Source organism: Buceros rhinoceros, unplaced genomic scaffold (genome assembly GCF_000710305.1).
Source record: "Buceros rhinoceros silvestris isolate BGI_N320 unplaced genomic scaffold, ASM71030v1 scaffold15411, whole genome shotgun sequence".
Classification (NCBI taxonomy): Eukaryota; Metazoa; Chordata; class Aves; order Bucerotiformes; family Bucerotidae; genus Buceros; species Buceros rhinoceros.
Genome location: NW_010393881.1, coordinates 1 through 20,866, shown reverse-complemented (window position 1 = coordinate 20,866; position 20,866 = coordinate 1). Strand labels below are relative to the sequence as shown.

The window sequence follows — 20,866 nt, the reverse complement described above, 5'->3', positions numbered from 1 at the left end:
CCCTATTCCTCTGGGTTCTGCCCTTCTAATTTTTCAAGGCAGAGAATGCGCCTTTGTTTGTGAAGAGCAAAGCGAGTTTATGGCACCCTATTCATTACATTTATGAATCATATCTCACTGCATTTTTCCCATAGCCCAAAGGTGGCTGTTTGCCCACAGGCGCTGCTCCCTGCGCCTCGATTTTCTATTTATAAGGTGTATTTTAGTTTACATCAGAAGCTGAGGGAAAGACTTCTGCTTGATATCACTTCTGCCAAATGAAACCCACAGAGAAGCTGTGGCCTAAGGAACTCTGTACAGAAGTTGTCTGGGCTCTGTAATTTTCTTCACGTGGGTGCGTGGTAGTATATGTTAGTTGCCAGTAAAAACAATCTAAAATAGATACAGCCCTGTGCAAGGCTTGAGACGATCTTAGAACGTACAGAAGACAGGTAAGGGAGCCCTGGGAGAGAAACACGCTTTGTCAAAGCGCGGTTTGGTGAGAAAATTGGCTTTTGTGAGATGCTCGTGAAAGGACAAGAAGCTCCTCTGACAATCCTAGCTGCTCCCTGCGAGTCGATGAAATTCCTATCAAAGGAGTAGTCTGCAGCCGAATTAACGAAAATTGATGTTTTTGAAGCTATTTGTGGTTGTGACAAAGTGCGGGCGCTCCCCAGAACACGCTGACGTTAAGTAGGGCAGTAGAGCGAAGGGCACTGCAAAATTAACCATTTCAGTCTCAAAGGGTACACTAGTAACTGCTCGATGTCAGGCAAGTCTCCTGGCTGAGGATCACTAGAAGCACCAGCAGCACGGAGCCCAGAGCACATCCAGGAGATCTCCTGGGGGACAAGTGTTAGTACAGACACCCCTCCAAACCAGGCTGCTTGCCTCCAGAGAGCCGCAGTACAAATCGGAATGGCTTTGAAGCTAACATGGGGAAGGAACAGGCCCGATGGATGCACCGCACGAGTCTTTTAACACCTTGTGGCTTGAGATGTTTCTCTTGCTCCTGGCTCCACGGAGAAAGAGGAGTGGGAAGCTTTAGGCACTCTTCCTGAAAAGGCAGCACTGAGGCCCTTCCTTCTCTTCATCTTTTTTTCAGAAGGTATTTTGCTTGGTTTTCAGTCTATTCCACTTCCTTGTTAAAAGGCACGAGGTCCCAGCTTTTGATTTTCTTGCAAACTGAGTGTACGAGCTGACTGCCAAGGATGTGCAGCCTGTCTGCACCTTGGCATTTCTGAGGGATGCCCTGAGCATTCTTGGTGCCTTGCTCAGCAGAACTGTTTCATTGCCTGGTTGTCTCTAGCTGTAAGTTGACTCTCATAAACATTTGATTAAAATGTGATCTAGCCTTTCCATGACCACTGCAGAGGTTAACTGATGAGCACAAGCCCACAGGGGAACATAAGGGCCTCAGGCTGTTGAATGCAGGCCAATACTGGTTGGTCAGAGTAAATTTTGCTCATAAATTCTTGCAGGATGGGAGAAGAGATTTCTCAATTTAGACCTCCATCAAAGCTATTGGAAAAAGCTGTCAATCACACTCAAGGGTTTCATAGACGTCTTGCTGCCTCAAATGCCTTCCAGATGGGTTTAATTCCAGGGTGACTGCGCGTCCACTTGGCTCTACGGCTGGGCGCTTCAGGGGGAAAGTCCATGCCTTCCTCAGGCATCTGCTGATGATGACTCGCTCTTCAGGGAAGTGCTACCTTCTGATAACTGATGAGGCAAGAGATGAACTGACTGAGGATCAGTCTAGGGGAGACTAATTATATCAAAGTAATTCATGCTAAGAGCAAAGAATAGAATTAAAAGGTAAAGCTAGGAGATATGTACCTAAGCATTAGTGAGATGGTCTGTTTATAGTGGAGGAAAAGTAGACATCCATGAGCACATTAATTTCTTCCTACAATAGGATAAGGAGGAGATTGCCGGAAATTCTGAAGCCAAGTGTTTTAAAGTCAGGATTTCTGTAATTTTACTAATCCTGTTATTATTCATGCTACTATGATTTTTGTTAGCTTGAATAACCCAAACCACTGCTGGCAACATGAAGCCTTCTCTCAGGCTGATCAAATTAAGAGGTCTGACGCAGTGCTTGTGTTTCTCTCTGCTGGTAGCTTACAGAAGCCCTCGTCACGTTCTGCTGATGCGCAAACTCCAAACCGAAAGATAGGGCCACTTCCAAGCAACCCACAGCCTCAGAGAGGAGAGAGCGGAGGATTTCGAAGGACAGCAAGAGCCAGTCTGGCAGGTAATGACAGTTGTGGTCTGTAAAGATTTTTAAAAGCTTTTGCAAAATGCAGCATTTCCAGGCAGGGACTTCAGAAGAGGAGTTAGTTGAACTGACTTCAGTGACAAAGACACCTTGGAGTAAAATGAAAACTAAGTCATGGAAGTTCTCATATCCTATTATTTTCAAAAGCACTGGGAAGTGTTCAGGGTGTTTTAGGATCAAGTCCAAATGATTTTTAAGGAGTTAGCTCTCATTTTCAATGAAAGGAAAATAAAAAGGAAGCAAAGCATAATAGCTAAGTAATGGCTGAATACATATTAAACCCAGGAATCTTTTCAAAGCAAAGAACAATGATCTCTTATCTACAGAACATTCAGTAAATAGGTTAATTCTGCATACTGACCTAAAACTCTTGGGCCTGATTTATTACTGCTCTTATTCGTGCAGCAATTTTTATTTACCCCGTAAGGCTTCATACTCATCGTACATGTGCTCGCCCAAAATGTCCAGTGGAAGAGAGCAAAGCCTCTCGAGCCAGAAAATTATTCTGACAAGTTCATGGTACAAACTCTGTGAACATCCAGCTACGTGTCTTCTGTCCCACACCAGTCATGTCCGCTGCATCATTCTGCTCCTTGTAATGAAGAAAATGTAGCTGAATTTCAGATCGTAACGATCCTGCAATTCAGTTTCGAGAAGGGCTAAGATTTTACAGAGAGGATATTGAGGAGATCGTTACTTTAGTCAGGCCAGGCATCACTTCCCTCAGAAACGGCATGAAGTGTCTCGTTAGTCAAAGTGACAATATTTTTTCATCTGGCACTGTGAACCGTTCACAGTCCTGTTTAGAGTCACCATAAATCATAAACTGTACAGGATGTCGTTTCCTAAGGGAGCAGCTTTATTTCTTTAGCACTTTGAAACTCACGTTGCGATGTTGCTAATTGTACAGTAATTTGTCCAGGATCACACTGTGAACTGCTGTTTTCAGTCAGTTTTTGGCACTTGTTGCCAGTCTAAGTAAAGAGAAGAGGGCTAAACAGCCACCCTGCTAGATGGGAGACAAGCAGGGGCACTCAGCAGCATGAGCCGAGAACTCGGTCCCAGCAACGCAACTGCAAGCTGGGTAAACAGCCCGGTTCCTCAGCTCAAGGCTGCTCTCTCCTATCCTTTCAAGCACTTCCTACCCAGCTCGGAGGAGGACTGGTCTGCACTTGGTACTGCAGGCTTGCTCTGGCAAGTTTTTTAGTGAGGGCTTTTAAAATAAAAGTTCCTAGCAACAAGGTGAAGGACTAATCCAGGACAGCACTAAGTAACTGTGTAAATGTCGGCACGCGCAAAGAAGTCGGTGACATTGCTGGGATCCAAGTATGCGCTTTAAATGCTGGAACACAACTAAGTGTGTCTTAATATGACACCTCAAAATATAAGCAGTGGGTTTGTGTATTCCAAGCAGGCTTGATATACTTGCAGTACTTTAAGAAGTCTGGTAGGCACCAGCCATGAATAAATCTTTGCGTTTATTCAGGGCTTTGCATGTTGAGCAGCAGAGACACTGAGCACTGAAACTTTGTAGATACACATTGATATTCCTTTTTTTTTTTTTTTTTTTTTTTTTTTTTTTTTTTTTTTTTTTTTTTTTTTTTTTTTTTTTTTTACAAACTGAAACTGAAAAAGCTGCAGAGAATCACTTGTAGGAGGAGGTGGGTCATGGGAGGCTGGGAATAACATTCAGCTTCTCACTAGCTGGTCTGCTTCCCAAGAAAATGTTTACCTTCAAGCCCAGGGCTGCCCCAGAAGTGTGTTACTTTCCCTTATGGAAAGCACTTCCTCACCTTCACCTTCAGTAAGAAAACAAACCAGTTTTCCCCATAAATACAGCACGGTTTTATGAAAATCTGCGTTCTGAAAAGTACAGTAAGAAATAGTCTTAGCAGCAGGGAAAACCCAGGGAGGTGCATTTTTTAACCTCGGTGAAGGAAATAAGAGTTCAGAAGGAATGCAAGCCACGTGTTTACGAGTGCGAAGAGGGAAGGTGTTCTCAGGTGAGCTTTTACACTGCATCTGTGCCTCCAGTGCCTTCCAGAAGGAAACTTCCTCTGGTGGCTGGCACCCTCTCTGTGCCATTCCATGCCAAATGGAATAATAAATAATTCTACAGTTTGGTAAGTATAACTGAGGGACCAATGCAAACCGGCTAGAAGCATAATGAAAAAGGAAGGGGGGAAACAAAAAGAGAGAAGTCTGCGTCTTTAGCACATCTCTTCTGTCTGTCTCTATCACTCCAGGCTAAAGGAGAGGTTCTGACTGGATATAAGGAATACTGGTGCGCTCTCCATCCACAGTGGTTTTCAAGACCTGACGGTGGACCTCCCTGGATTGAGGGTCTGATGAACTGCTCTGATCTCAGAGCTCACCCTGCTTTGAGCAGGATGTTGGACCAGAAACCTCCACAAGTTCCTTCTCACCTGAATTCTTCTGTGATGCTGTAAATATCCTCTAGGCTCGTAAGCAGCATGGAGCAGCACCGCACTACCCTTCTTCCCTCTGACTTTTCACAGATAGTGTTTTTTCAGTCACCAAAGTCAAGTGAGGTTTCTAATGAAAACATTTATGGGGGCTGAGTCACAAAACTTTTGTTTTCTGCAACCTAAGCACCAAGCTAAATAAATTCAGGACAGCTGTGAACTGAAAGGAAAAAAAAACCTGTAAGGAAGCCATATGGTCATCACTGGGCTGAACTGTGAAATTAGTGCTAAGAATAGTTAACAGCCCATAAGCATTTAATTTTTCAAATTAAGGACAAATGATAGGAATGGAAAAACCTGCATATTATCATTCCAGTTTCTAAGGGCTGTTGTCTTACCCAGCCCAATTGCATCCCAACGGGACAGTAATGCTGTCTTGAATCTGAATCTGTGTGACAGAGATGGTTCCGTAACTCCAGGCCGTAAAGCCGGAGTGCGTGTTAGTTGGGGGGTTGCGTGAGCTTCTGCGGCGATGGTCTTGAGCTGATCCAGGCAGACCCCATGGCTGTCCCACTTGGAATGTTTCAGCCAAATTAACAAAACATTTTTGTGTCGCCTTTTTGCTGTTTTTCATGGTTTTAGACACTTAGGATCATTCCTTCTGGCTGAAGCCCTTGAGTGGCCGCTCAGTCCACGAAGATCCCAGTTGGTCCCTTTGGTCTCTTTACTGCTCTGCTTTCAGCCTACTGATCACAGCTGTCCTAGGAGCGTGACTCCACCCTGAGGACAAGGCGCTGTGCAATGGCCCCTTCACCCCTGTTTGGTCACAAACGAGGCATGTGGATGGAGCCCCCAGGGCTCCCACAGCATCTACAAGCCAGAATCTGCTGAGGCCGGTTTTTGGCTACATTGGGCACAACAGATACTAAACAAAGAATTAAATGCAAAGCATGATATAAGCTGCTGCTGCTACTTTTGTCCCAAATACAACACTAAACACAGCAATAGTGTTGTGCCAAGTTGTGCTTGTTGAGGTCAGCTCTATGCACCTCTATGCTGTCAGAGCAGGACAGGTGTCCTTCTAGGTGTCTGTGTCGTCCAGAAGAACAGAGCCGAAGTAAGGCCCCTGAAAACTGGCAGCACGAAATGATGTCACTGATTCTCAGTATTGCATGTTCTTCCCCACAATATAAACTGTGATTCCTATGATGAAAATATTCTAATATCTGATTTCTTTTGGATATAGAAGTGTTTGAAATGGTATTTCGCAGCTAACAGTCAGATCAGATTATACCACTGTCAGAATCACACACTCTTCTGTCTCAATTTCCCAATGGTTTCAATTTTTTAACAAAACTATGTAGGTTTGTGTTCTCTAAAAGCAGGCTCAACCTTCTGCAGCTGGTAATGGGAACAGTCCCACCATGATCCTGAACATCTGCTGCCCGCTGCACCGATTCACCAAGCTCCGGGGAATAGGCTGTATGCTCAATCCATGGGCAGAGGTTACCAAGTACAGAAAGAAGGAGAATTTAACACATGGTGCTCTCTCAAACTGGGCGGCGCGAGATACCTCAGAGGATACAGATACTGCCCATTGACTTTCCAACAATCAGGTTCATCCTGATGTCCTTTAATAATTAAAGATTGCCTTAAACATACAAATTAGGTTCGTTATCCCTTTCAAAAGTTGCTTGTTTTTAACTTCTGGTTTCACTATAAAATATCCAGACATTTGTTTCATTAAGTTCTTAAATCGTTGCCCTCACTTCTATCCCATAGCAGTGAGTTCAGGAAGCATTTCCTTTCCTGGGGTCCTCCAACTACAGCACCTTTCAGCATCACAGATGAAGTTTTGAACGGTGGTTTCCAAGTGGGGCACAGCAGTTGCGAGTCTGCTTTCTCTAAACCCTTCATGATTTCTCTGTGGTTTTGCCACACTTCTCTCTCTTCTCAGTCAAAATCTCTCCTCGTCCCCTAACTGTTGCTTTCTCCTGCTGTGAGCTGCGCCTGGTTTGCACCAGCCCCCCTGAAACGGGCTGAGCAGTGCTGCAAAGAGCCGCATGCCTTAGGAGCTGTTTGGTAGGTAAGAAAATCAAGCGAACTGTTTCTGCATCCAACAGCCACTCGCTGAGCTCCGGCTTCTCTGCTAGCTGGGGAATCCCCCAGGAAGCTTTCAGGAGGGTGGAGAAAGCGGAGACAAGATCAAGGCTAGAGCTCTGAAGCTGTGCTTAGGGGAAGAGGCTGAGGATGTTCAGGGTGTTGCTGGGTGGATCTCCTTGGCTGGTTTCTGGTTTTGGCTTTATTACATGGCTGTGCTTTCAATTTATTTCAAAGGTGCCTGGAGCCTTATAAATCTGCATACATAGCAAGGAAGAGGTTCTCTTAACGGTGAATACTGAAATTTGAGTGTAATCTTGGAGAGAACGTTTTCATTTGAATACATAATGAAGCAACCTTTTCATAAAAATCTCTCCTAGAAATGGGGAATTCTCCCTCTTCTAGGAATATAGAGCCACGGTTTCTGATAGAGGAATATTTTCTCTTGGAACACACACACAGAGAAAAAGCACCCCCCTCCCCAAAATCGTGATTTTCCACATGCCAATTAACAGATTAAAACTTACAAACATATTTTCTGGATTGTTTAAATAATGGTCAAACAGTGCTTACGATGGGGAAAACGGGTGGTTTTCTCCTGCACCAAACTTTTGCACTGCACAAAGCAGATCAGGAGGAAGGTTATAACCCTCTCCCAACTCAAGCTCATCTGAGCTGTAATACTCTGCTGCTTCTCCAGACCCCAGGAGCCCAAGAGGTGCTCAACCAGTACAATTTTGTTGAATTAAGCCTCTAACCTTTATCTGCTTGTACAGTGCTTTCTGCCCCAGCTACCATCCTGAACTTCTTTTCTACTCATGTGGCATATGAGGAGGGAGGTGGAAAGAAAAGCTGCCTCGGTCCTTCAGATTCAGCCAGATAAGACCGAGGAAGATCTAGATGGAGTGTAAATACAGGCAGGATGACTTCAGATAAGAATGTGTTTCTTCTTTACCCCTGGGAAATGGGAATGACTTTTGGATCTGCACACCTTCCTGAATCAGTCTCCTCCAGCTGGGAGGACTAAAGAAAGGCACAGTCCTCAGCCTGCGGGGCAGATCAGTGGGTGCTCCAAAGGGCTGCTGCTTTCTGATGTGACTGTGCACTAACTGCAGCACTGTCTATGGCAATATTACTGCTCCGAACCACCCAAAGTGTGATACATAAAACGTGTTGTTTTATCTGCTTCACCTTTACCATCCAAAAGCTATGTGGAGAACTTGTTCCTGATAAGAAAATCCTTGAGAACAAATTCATCTACTAAGAAAGGGCTTTAAATGCTACAAGATCTAAAAGTACAAGTAAGATCTAGTAACGCAGGTGAAAAACAAAATGGTTTCAAAACTGATGTAGAGCCAGTAACTGTTTCTCTAAGGCACTTGACAAAGATACCTGGTTTTTGAAATGATGCGATCTTCATCAGCTTAGTGAACCTTCTCCAAATACTGAACTGTATTTGTTGCTTCTAAATGTGTATTTAATTCTTTTCTAATGCAGCCCAGAAAACCGAACTTCTCCACGGAGTCAGTCTAGACAAGAGAGAGATTGCTTTTTCCATCTTTCTGATCAGTTTTATAAGCGAGGTCAAGTCAGCTAAAATTACACTTATATTTCTGCTCACTTTGCCATGTTTTATTCCTCTCCTGTGCAAGTCCATTATTAAATGTTAGCTTAGGTGTCAATAGTATCGTAGTAGATGAGATGCTTATTTACTCAGAGGCCAGCAGAAGGACAGTTCTCCTTTATAAAGGCCATCTTTGTGAAGGAAAAGGCTCATGGGTAGGCAGTGACCCCCATTCCTGAAGCCATTCAGGCTTTAAAATCGCAGTTCTCCGTTGCTTTCACTATCGACTGAGGTTTGACCAGTTACCTGTTAGCAGCGGTACCACATTACCATGCAGGCACATGCATATAAAAATCCTTGAACAAGCTCTGTGTGTACTCAGGAAACCACACGGAACATCTGCTGGGGCATGGACGAAACACGCTCCAGTGCAGCGTCAGATTGGCTCATATCATACCATACCTGACCGGGTCATGCATTAGACTAGAAGTTTACTTCTGATTAAATTCTGCTTGTAAAAGAAAGCTCAGCATGTCTTCTCCTTTTCAGAAGTGATTTAAATAGGCAGTTAATAAAGACAGATTCGGAGCTTCCTGAAGTAAACATCTCTTCCCAGGAGATACACCGTCATCGCTGAACCCTTTAGCACCCTGTCTACGAATGTGGCTGTTTCTGGGGATGGCCATCGATGGTCATCACCACCATCCTTGACCAAACAGAGACTATTTTCTCCACCTCCTGGAAACTTGTGTTTTGACAATAATTAATAAAAAAGCTATGTAAAAAAAATCCCAAACAACCAAAACTACCCAAAAGAATAACCCCACTGAAAAACCAAACCAACAACCACCCACCCACCTTCTGACTGCAGAGTAGTTACGGGCATTTTTCAGCTAGGTGAAGTTACCTGTGTAAGGTATCTGGTAACCAGATAAGGGTCTACGAACATCTAGTTCTAAAAGTGCTGACCTAAGAGATTGGGATACATTATGCCCGAGAAGGTCTAATTCATTTCTGGGTGTCAAGAACTTTTTCTTCGCACTGTAGCTTACAGAAGTGTAACACATGTTGTTTCCTTAGTAATTTTTTTCAGCCACAGGTCTTACCATATAATTATATATAACAAAGATCGGACATTTCTCCACTATACTTAGAACAGAACCAGCTTTTAACAGGATTTCAGATCAACAAATAAAGCACAAATGTGAATGAGTGCAACAGGTATTCTAAAATAACTGCATCTATGCTGAGCTGCTTCATAGCTCTCTAATTTGCAAATCCCTCTTGTGTTTTTAGAGAAGTTAAAATGTAAATGAAAGACATAAGCAGGGTTCTTCCACGTTTACTGTGTTCTTTCAGGTTAGCTTTGGCTGTATATTGAACCATGGCAAAACCATTGCCTCCTGGCTGCTAGGAAAACACAACTTAGCAAGTGAAAGATGGAAAGAGATACAATCTTTGTGAAATGTCTTGCTTTTTATCCATGAACTTTACATGGCTGATTGATTACCTATTCCATATATTCTTGTCACATACAGGGAGAAGAGATCTTACTAGCCAAGTTCAGCCTTTTGGATAGAAGCAATTGAACTTTGACAGGTATGTGGCGAACTTTGCTTTGATAAGAATCCTTCAGCCAAAAGGATGCTTAAATCTTATATGAATTATTACAGGACACGCGTAAATGATGATAGCCCAGAAAAAACAGCGCAAAAAAAGCATCACAGAGGGCAAATGAGACTAAGTATTCTTTAAGTATAATGAGAGGAGACAGCCATGTTCAACAGAAGTTCTGACTCCGTTGACACATACACAGGACAAAGTGCTGTACAAGAATAGCAGAATATGCAGAATGTTTAAGATGCAAACCTGGTAAGGTGAACTCAGAAATGACGCTCTCATTGTGGCCTCCACCAGACCAAAAATATCTCACTAGCACGGGGTCCTGTAACACTATGTTCTCATTGCCCTCGATGACAGGAAAACGGCAAAAAAGCAAACCTAAACACCACACTGAATTAATTCCAGTAGTGGTGGAGGCTGGTTCCCTTGGCTACAGTGCAGCAGAAACTCTTCCTTAGTAAAGGACGTGCAAAGGAGCACAGGCATCACTAGGTGGTACAGCCAAGAATCAAACAGACCGCTTCTGTATTTGCAGGAAGCTTTGTTCATCCTGTAGGACTCATCTGACACACAGACGAAGAGAAACAGTAGCTATCACATTCCTTTACCAGGATGAAAAAGAAATGTAGAAAATCACTTGGGAAGAGAATAAAATAAGGAAAATAAATTTTGAACTTCAGCTCTTGAACTAGTCTTCTGGCTTGCTAAATTAGCGTCCCATCACTGGAGACGCTCAACAAATACCTTGGGTCTTTGAAAACTGTGTCTGTAATGCTGAGATTCTTTAGAAATGTTCTATGGTTAGACGAGGTGACTGGGTAACCCAAACTTCAAAAATGAAAATACACCACAGGTAAGAACATTTCTGTTATATAAGCTGAAGCAGGAACTGGATTTGAAAACAGAGAAAAAAGTGTTGGCTGAGAGAAAATTACCCTGAGCAAACAACTGGGGAAAGGAGGAACCCACCACCTCTCTCAGCAGGCTAAAGCACTGTAGTCTGGGATGAAATAACTGCAGGCCTGCTCACAGCAAACATGTTGAAAATATCATTATCATTCCTTCAAGGAAACATGGGAGAAAGAATCTGTCCACAAAATGGCAACGGTATCACTCTAAAATCATTCCAGAAGGGTGCCAAAAGCAGCTGCCAGGATGCTCTCAGGCTGTGGTTACTGCTCAGGAAACCTTCCGTATCACTGCAGCACGGAGGACCACAGGTCGTGGACAGCAGGTATGGAAATGGGGACCACCAGGCAGCCCAAGCGTGATGCTGTCTGGTGCTGCAGAACACAAGAGATGATGATGACGGCTATCGTTCCTTGAAGGGTTACTGACTTCTGGGGTGCTTGTGTCCGACAACAGATACAGGGCATTCCTTGAAGAGAGAAAGAAATACTCTGTGCCTTTTAATGGGGTGCCAAGTTTACTGGGATGCCCAGCCAGGATCAGACATAAGCACATTCCTCCCCTTTGATATCTGGTGTTTTTCCTGATAGCGTTATGAACCAGACCTCCAGCTTAGAGAGGGAAATTCTGAAGGTGGCTGGAGCTTTGGGCACGCTTCAGGCCGTGTGCCTTCGGAATACGTTTGCTATGTTTTGCCTGTCAAAACATTCACCTCCTCAGAGCTACTAAGTAAACGGGCTTTACAATCCACAACCTGGAAGTACGGCAGTCGCTGTGACTACTGTACGATCCCATTTTTCATGGATGAGAAAGCCATGAGAACTGCTAATGAGTTTACTTAAACTCGAAGTCTAGCGCTCGCCTGTACAATCACAACTCACGAAGCTAAGGTAAATACAGCTCTCGGGAGCCTGCCTGGATCTAGGACACTTGGCGTGATGAGCATATGGTATGAATCTTTAGCTGCGACGTCCTGAGCATATTCCTGCAGGGGTCAGAATAATGGAAAAGCAGTAAGTGACTGAGGGAAGTAAAGCAGCTGCTAGTATTTATGTTGGTGATGGATGTTCCCAGTGAAATGGTCAGACAGAACACAGAATATCTATCCAAGGTCTTGACATGACGCTCACAGCTGTGCAAACAGCACAGATGGGAAGATGATTCAGAGTGGCCAAATCTTGAAAATGGCCCAAAACAGGCCCTCAGGCCCTCAAAACAAGATGGTTTTTTGTGACCTCCCCACTGGTCCCTCAAGGCTATTAAAGAGATGCTCCAGAAAGGGCTCTTTGCAGCAAAATGCAGCAGTTTTCACAGATTAACGGCTTGAACAATTGGTTCAGGATGGGCTGATGAAAGACGATCTCTGCGTGACATACCCAAATGCACAAGAAATTCATTGGCGTCAATGAACACTCCGTACGAAGAGCTGTGAAAATGTCAGCTTGTCTCCTTCTGTGGGTTCTCTTAGACCTGCAAAACTCCTACAGTTTTCCCAAGGAATTCGCATTCAAATAGCGTGTGCAACCAGGTCAGTCTCCTAGGGTGGCTACTGCTGGCAACACGTACTCTTCACGTGCTGCAGCAAACGTACGTCCCTATGAACGGTGCCTGAGGAAGCACTATGATGAGCCAGCGGCATCCTGAAACAGATAACTAGACCTTATTTTTCCTGCCGCAGCCTCTCTCCTCACCCTATCACCAGACTCAACAGGTCTTGTGTCACTGGGGGGAACAGCTCCGCAACTCAACTTGCCACAGCTCAGGCTCTTTTACAAGCAGCCCTGAGAGCGTTTTTTAAAGCATTCCTGAAATACAGGAAGTGGGAATACTCAGGATGGTGCATTATTTCACAAAAGGCTCTCCAAAACATTTCTGGGGCCAGCCCAGGAAACTGTTCTAGGTGTATTTTGGGTTATAACTATAGTAGCGAATAGCGCGGACCCACAGGAGCAGGTCGGATGTTGGCGCAGAGGCTCCAGGATCTCAGTACGTGCATTTCTGAAGGTCCCTGCAGCCTGGAGGCTCGTTAGCGGTTGTGGCATATTAGCAGCACTCCTGCAGTGCATTTCAGCTTTAGTTTCCTCTGACTGGGACCCGGTGTGCGTGTTCCAGGACCGCCCAGTGAGGCCAATCAAAGCGTGTTAAGCGGAGCTCATCAGGAGGTGCACGTCGGAAGCGTAGTCTGCACCCCGCCAGAGGCGCCTCCCAACTCTCCCCACCTGAACCGGTGCTGCAAAGGGCGAGGCTGAGTGCTCCTCCGCCTACCCAGTTTTTATACCCTTTATATGCTGGTTGCACATCCCTGATGTGTTTCCACACACATATATATAATAAAGTGATTTCTGTACGGAAAACAAAACATCATCAACGTCTCCCTTGTCCCTCCCTCCTTAAAAAAAGAAACAAAAAGGAAACTAGAGATGCAAAATTTAGGCTTATTTAACTGATTTACACTGTTAACCTCTTGAGGTGAAAGCCTGCATTGAGTATGGCAAGTTATTTGAAAAGCACTGGAAAAACCTAACAAAAGACCCTACCACTGAAGAGATCCCTCAAATGATCTTACAGGGGAAAAATAACCACAGCACCAAAACCAAGTTCATTCTTTTCCTCCTCCCATAGAGAAGAAAAAAGCAACCAACTTCCACCAAGTCTAGGCAGAGCTCTCTGGACGAACACCTCTGTCTGTCATTTAAGACAGCACCAATAGCTTTCAGCACCATCTGCGTCCCCCGGTATTCTACAGCCACAGTAGTGCCAAGGGGTAGAAAGAGACTGGAGAAATACAGGAAGCTAAGCTAGCTGAGGAGCAAAAAAGTTTGCTTACTTTATTGCTTGTGTTGCCAGCACAAGAGGAAAAACAAGTGCTTTTCCCTCCTCAGCTTTACAGGTTATTTGGTACCTTTGCTTGGCCTGTTTTCATTCGAGTGTCATTAACGTTCTAGGAAAAGCTAGTAGTTTCTTGCAGACTAGATTTGACAAAATTGAATTAATTGGGTGATTTTCTTTTGACTTCAATAGGAGCAGACTCAAATCACAGAGAGCCTCACAACACAGCAGAAGCACAATTCAGACTCGTATGCAGGCAACCGAGCGCAGCTATTTAAGTTTTCTATCAGGCAAAAAGCGTCTGTATTAGCTACCCCAGGAATTTGCTGAAAAATATTTCTCACTCTGTTTTTTTGCTTTTCCCAGCTGGAGTGACACTCTCACAATGACAGGTCAGAACATCTGAGGGGCTTCCTGAAAACGCTGGCAGGTGCCACACATGGGACTCCACCTTAGTGAGCTCCCAGCAGCCCTCTGAGTTAAAGGCAAGTTGAGAAGCAACAGCAAGATGTGAACTGACTACAGGGAGAGGGGGGATCAGGTAAGGTCACGATTCACATAAGAGATCTTCCTTCAGAATGACCTTGCCTCGCTGTTCCATCAGTTTGGGCTGTTCCTGGCACTTGCTGCTCATGTGCAGCATCTTAAGCATCTCCCAGGAAATCTTTGCTACCCACGTTAACACGATTACACCAAGAATATGATCGTTAGTAGTTATAGAAATGATGTAGAAAGAGCAGTCTTTTCCAAGCAGTTGTCTTCTGCAAGGCTTCTGCTTTGCCATCAACCTGCCATCTGTGCTGTTCACGTGCTACATAGTCTCTAATAAATACCAGCACTAATAAATGTCTCTAATAAATACCAGCACGCGTTGCCGGTGGAAAACCCCACGCTGATAAATACCACAGTTGTCACTTGTCTTCTTCAGGTCAGAAGTTAAGAAGGTATTAAGTATCTTTGTTACTTGGGCACATGGCCACGTTTTGGTAGATTAAGAAGCGCAGAGAATCAAGCACCTCTCTGAATATTTCTCATTCTTGTCAACAGAAACAGGATCTGGCCCCGCTGCACCAGGCTTTACCTAACGACGCAGCTCAGCACATCGCCTCAATCCCTGCTAGTGCCATTTATGTGTGTTTGTTCCAAGCTCAGAAAGCAGCATGCCTGTGTTTGGCCTGTCATACCCTCACTATTTGGTGTTTAAAAAGGGAGTGGACGCTTGCATGAAGACAGAAGGCCCCTCGTACCCCAGTATGATGTCAGTAACACAGCTCCGCAGAGCGTGTTATTGTTTTAAACAGAGCTCTCCACACTTCCACATCGGTTATAAAATACTTAGTGCTGCTGGACTGGAAGGAAAATGTCATACATCTGCAAACAATTAGAAGGAGCTGGACTTCATATTTGATTTACTAAACAATAAAACAAGCTTAAGTGTGACTATATGTGTAAGTTACACTCCCTAGGAGCCTCGAGCAGTTATCGTAGCGAAGTCTTTTAACCATAATTAAATAAATTCACAGGGGGACCATTGCTGATCAAGATTATCTTTTATAAGATATTTTCAGCAGTGAAAAGCATGAAGATCATGAAACTGAACACATGCTTGAAGTGCTTCAAAAGTCTTTTATCCTTTCTCCCGAGCACACTGTCCACTGCCCTTTTTCCAGCTGGAATTCATTCAGTCCAATACATTTCAGCTTCTAAACATTAATATTTCCACGCTTTCTGCATTTAGATTGAAATTTTGGCTTGTGGAAATTAGTAGCAAAACTCCGATTCAGTCAAGCCCAAGATTTCACCATAGCTTGTGCATCTGCTAGTTAAGAGGTTCTGGTACTATCACAACAGTTAGTTGTTGTTATAAATTAACCAAGGATTTGTGAATTGAATAGAAATATTTAGTTGCAAGCTCCAGGAAGTCAGAGCATGGAGTAAAATAATAGTAATGTATCACCACCAATCACCTTCTCAACAAAACAAAAACCTCAACTGGTTGTCAGCCTCAAGTCAACCCTAACGCTCACCCTCTGTTTGGAATATAAGGCATTGTATCGCACGCTGTACAGCTTCACACACCTAAACCCACTGCAGCAAAGGCAACATCCATTTTCTGGCATTATTTGGTTTTTTTATAAAAAAAAAAATGTTGTTACACCCTAAAGTTGAAGCGGTTTATTGCAATTCCCCAGCGAAGACGAGCAGCAGCCACAGCGATGCAGCATCACCTGAAGGAGGGAGTGCCAGATCAAACACCCAAGTCCCCTGTTCTGTCCCTGCTTCTGCTGTGACTTTGCTAAATTAAACTAAGAGAAATATCATCTGCCATCCTGGGTGTTGATTTTCCCTTCATAACCCTCAGTGAATGCTCGGGGTTAAGGGGATCGTGGTAGTGACCTCCTGCGGTAGGTTCCTTATGTGACGTTCTTCAGTCAGAGTGACAGAAAAGTTGAACACAAGCAGATAAGCCAGAAACGCAGCTCTGAGACTTTGCCTACAAAAATAACTTCTCCAGCCTCCATGATGATTACCGTGCTTCAGAATGACAGGGAATTTACTTACTAGTGATAAATAGCATTCTGTGTACACGAATACCAGGGAGAAAAGCACTACCACTGCATATTACAGCTTGCCCTGATTATAGTCACTCAAGTACTATTTTATGTGATTATACTGTTACGGGCCACAAAGTGGAAAAGATGAACCATGGGGTCAAGCTTTGCCCTCTTTGCACGAGCATCCCACTAACATGCCTGAAATCGGAGTTTGTGAGCAAGGAGTAGCATATATTTTTATGAAAGAAAACAAAACAGCGGACGAAACATTTGTTACTTCAGCAGGTATACGAGTAAACTATTTATATAAAATAATAAATGAACGAGGCTTAGTTTACAGTAGTGCTTGTGAGTCCGGTTCCTGATGCAGACAGTTAACATTGCTAATACCCTGAGAATTTTGGCGCTGTGTGTGGTGTGTGTACACTCAGATGCAAGCTCTTCGCTGCCATAGTTTCTAAGGCTGGCCAGGCTATGGTTGGAAGTAAGCTGGCAGGGTCAGCACGGAACTGCTGCCTTAGAGATCAGAAGAGCACAAGCCATTCAGATGGTTGGTTCCTACTACCAGAGAAATATTTCTCGTACATCAGAAAACCACCGTATTCTCCTGCATTACTGGCTGGGCTAAGCAAAACATCACTTGGTCCTTATTTTTTGTTGCATTCACCATTCACTTACTGACAAAGACATCGTTTTGCACATCTTTAGCAAGTCGTATTACAGACGCTTTCTGTGTTACCTGCTTTTTTCAAAGCCCAGCCTCTCCTCGAAGTCCTTCATACAAGACAAAACGTTTGACTAAAGTTGCTTTTGGTTTTTTTTGAGGATCTATAGACAACATAATTAATTCTACTCTGCCTATTTCAGGCTAAAGAACAGACTGCGAGGCTGCAACAAACTGCAAGTTCTGTTACCTTGAACACCACCACCACCACGCTTGTATTTTATTTACGTATCCCGAGGGTGTACGAGTCCAGTTCAGCGGTGCAACAATATATTCCAGTAAACGCGACAGTTAGAGGCTGTCATTTTCCAGGCACTCGATTTGTTATCCCACACCCTCCAGCTCCCCTGGCCGTAGCCCACCCGGCAGCTCGCTTACCTTGGCACACATTGTGATCGCTTTGCTCATACCCAGCTGCACACTGAATTTGATGAGTTGGGCTTAGAGCGGCGCGGTTAGGATCTGCTGGGGTCCGTCGAATGACGTTGTTTCGACCACTAGTGGATTCGGCCGCTGCTTCTTCTCGCTCATTTACAATAATTTGCGCTGTTCTAGGTAGACAGAGGTATCCTCCATAGTGGTTAACACATTTCATCCCACCTTTACATGCATCTGGGACTATTTCACATTCATCAATATCTGTGGTTAGCAACAACACAAGGCATGCTTGTATCAGTCAAACCTTCTGCAGCAGCCGTGAATACAAACAACACAACGAGACACGGGAGCACAGCTCCTGGTCCAGAACAGGGGGGTGGGACGATCATACTTAAAGAATACCAACGGCAAGTCTGCCTTTGGAAATGGTTTACTGTACCTTTGCACCGCTGCCTAACAGGATCCCATTCGTAGCCATCTGTGCATTGCTAGAGAGAACACAAAAATGAAAATTAAAAGTGAGGCTAGTCCGGATTCTGTATTTTGGAAAGACAATCAAGCATGTTTCCCTGAACTCCACATTTGGCACCGAGGGAAATGCAATGTCTGCAGACCTTGGTAAGCTGCAGAAAAGACTATCGGTATGGACTGCTGTGCCGGAACAACAACAAGGATATGCAGAGAAAGCCTCTATCTCAGGAAGTTCCTAAGATACCGTTTGCTGTGGGCAGCCAGGTTTTATCGGGGCTGGGGAACAAAGTCGGAGAAGCATCACTTTCTCCTTGCCTTGTTCCTGTACACTGTCTTTAAAGCATCTGTCACTGGCCAAATCCTGGAAGAGACTGCACTGACCCGGCCAACCAGTATGAAAATCTTCTGATGAAAAAGCATCAGGTTTTCCGGAGTTTGGACCTTGTTCGCAGCCTTCCTTCAGGTGAACACCTTTCACTCCTGGGGCGGGTTTGTCAGAGGGACTGATGGGACAGGGACTCTCTGCCCGCCTGCTTGGTTCTCTCTCCCCTTAGTGCTCCAGCAGTGGGGAAGGATCCCATAACAGCTGGAAATTCATTCACATGCTTTTCAATCACGTGGCCCCGGGAACTGCAGGCTAGGAAGAGCAATTTATATTGCGAGACGTACGATAAACGGTCAGAGTTTATAACAGCGGGACTACTTATATAAATAAGACTTGGCGAAATTCAAACAAGACTCCGCTCAGCAGCTCTTCAAATCAACGCAGACTAGTGAGTTCAGCAAGAATTTTAAATATCCTGCCCTGCAGTTGGGTTCCTCTGCCCAAAACCATTAGATTGCCCAGAGGGCACTAATTGTAATCACCAGAACAGACACTGATTAGCAAAGCATCACAGTGCTACCAGCTGCAGCAGACCCCCTTAAAATACCAGTGAATCAACTGAGCTGTGAGGTGTGGGAGCACAGGCATCCTGTGCCGCTCAGGGTATTACTTTAAGGGCCCTATAGCAAAAAGAACCGAGTCGGCCAGCGTAATTAGTCACAGCCAAGCAAGCTACATCTTGTTGCAACTCCTCTGCTGCAGAGCAACTATACGAGTGACAAACTTGACTTTCCGATGCTGCAATCCACTTGTTCCACGTACTATCCTCAAGTTATTTTGAGGAACTATTTTCTTTGTTTGCAGGTGACACCAGCAAGCTGCAACTCTGAAGGCTTTTTCTTCCGAAGGGGTAAGCGAACAGCAGATTGGATGGCAACTCTCAACCTCTAAAGGGATGACTAGATGCTGAGTTGACAACTCCAGAGTTACTGTAGCTATGAAAATGCAAACCCAAAGGAAAGCAGCTAATTCATGCATTTACTGAGTCACCCAATTCCTGTTAATGCACAACAGAAACACTGTCTATTTAACTGTCAGGAGCCAAGTCCATCTCTTACTGCCGCTGAAGGGACTTTGACAGCAGGAAGGGATTTGGCCCTACATGAATACAATGTACGCATGAGAAACAGTAGCATCCTAAGAGCAAAATTTCCAAAAGCCAAGTTTTTTTGTTAGGTAGTTTCAGAGGATTAGAGACTAACAATTACTGAAGCACCTCAATGCTACGACCTCTGAAAATGGGGTGGAGGAACCCAAGTCATACATGCAGGCTAGAAACTTTCCACTGGTGTAAACAGAACCATGCAGAAAATGCTACTGAAATTTTGAAAATAACAGGTAATAAATGTGGCAAGGAGGGGGGTAGGATCCCTGTTAGTCTGGGTTTTCAAAAAGTACTTAGACCTTCTGTTTGCACTTTATATATGGGGACTTAAAAATCACAGAAGCCTCTAGGCAGAAGTGCTCCCAGCCTTCAAAAACCTATTGCTTCCAAAGCCCAGCGTTCAAGTATTTAATGACTAACTTCTTGATGCTCACTTGAGGCTTCTGTGAGCCCTGTCTTCTACAATAAGGTCCAACTCTGCAATATTTACTTGCTTGAGCCATCCCACTGACTTCAGTGGGATTACTTGTACAAGGCACGATCGCAGCCTTTGGCTCTGGTTCTCTAACTTTTTGCATGTGTGCAGAATTTTCTGCTTGTGTGGCACTGCGCTGATGGCTGTGCACATATGCAGAGGTCCACCCAGCTGAAGCAAGTTGCAGGGATTACAACTGTAATCAGATGTGAAAACGTGGGTTTTTCCCCAGCCCAAGCCGATGTAATTGCCACTCCTTCTATGACATGCACTGTGCAAGCCAAAGACTGAACACAAGCAGATTAAAAAAGAAAAAAAAGCTTGACAAAAAGGCCGTTAAATCTCTTACTCTGTCACTTGGTGATAAGCAGAACCTGTGTCCAAGTACTCCTGTTCACTTTTATCAAGCCCTGCAAACCCACGGCTCAAAACCAGCTCAGAAAGTAACAGCCCTGCGATCACTCCACGGCTTAGAAGCTTCATTAAGAGCACCGAATTTTGAAGTACTCACATTTTGTCAAAACCAGCATGAAACATCCAAAAGAAAACACGAAGGAATGTTTGACCTAATTATCTGTCAAATCCCGTATATTTCAAACGAAGGTCCTAGGGACCCTGTCTTTATGAAAACAGATTAAAACAATACTCCAACCTCATCATCTTGTTCAGTTCCTCAGGCTCAGCACACAAACAAGCTTTCCACAACGGGCAGTTGTAGCCTATTTTGTTCAATCTTGTCAACTGCAACTTTAAAACACAGCTCAGTGCAGGAACAGCTTATTTTACGGTTAACGTTCAAACTCACAGAACGCTGTATTACATGCTATACATTGGCAAGAAACTTCGTTTTTCTTAAGGGTCATTTAGAAAAGAATCCCTGCAAACCAGTAATTATCCCGAACTCTATTAAACCTTACCGTGTATGTTATGGTTTCCTCAGTTTCCTGCGAATGTACTGTAATAAGAATGAGCCCAGCCAAGAGCATAGCTGTCAACATCGTGAACCTCGAAAGAAAGAAAAACAAACAAAGCAGGAATATACTTAGCGTTCTCCCTCGCTGG

General features: G+C 44.2%; 1 protein-coding gene across 1 annotated transcript in view; it reads right to left on the bottom strand.

Moving 5' to 3' along the window:
• EFEMP1 (EGF containing fibulin-like extracellular matrix protein 1) overlaps positions 1 to 20,802 on the bottom strand; it is a 45,562-nt gene extending 24,760 nt beyond the window's left edge. The window contains exons 1-3 of the mRNA XM_010145045.1: positions 20,722 to 20,802; positions 17,808 to 17,856; positions 17,369 to 17,629 (exon numbers count right to left, since the gene is read on the bottom strand). Of these exons, the coding sequence (XP_010143347.1) occupies positions 17,369 to 17,629; positions 17,808 to 17,856; positions 20,722 to 20,802 (391 nt within the window). The remainder of the gene's footprint in view (positions 1 to 17,368; positions 17,630 to 17,807; positions 17,857 to 20,721) is intronic.
• Between the last annotated feature and the right edge of the window lie 64 nt (positions 20,803 to 20,866).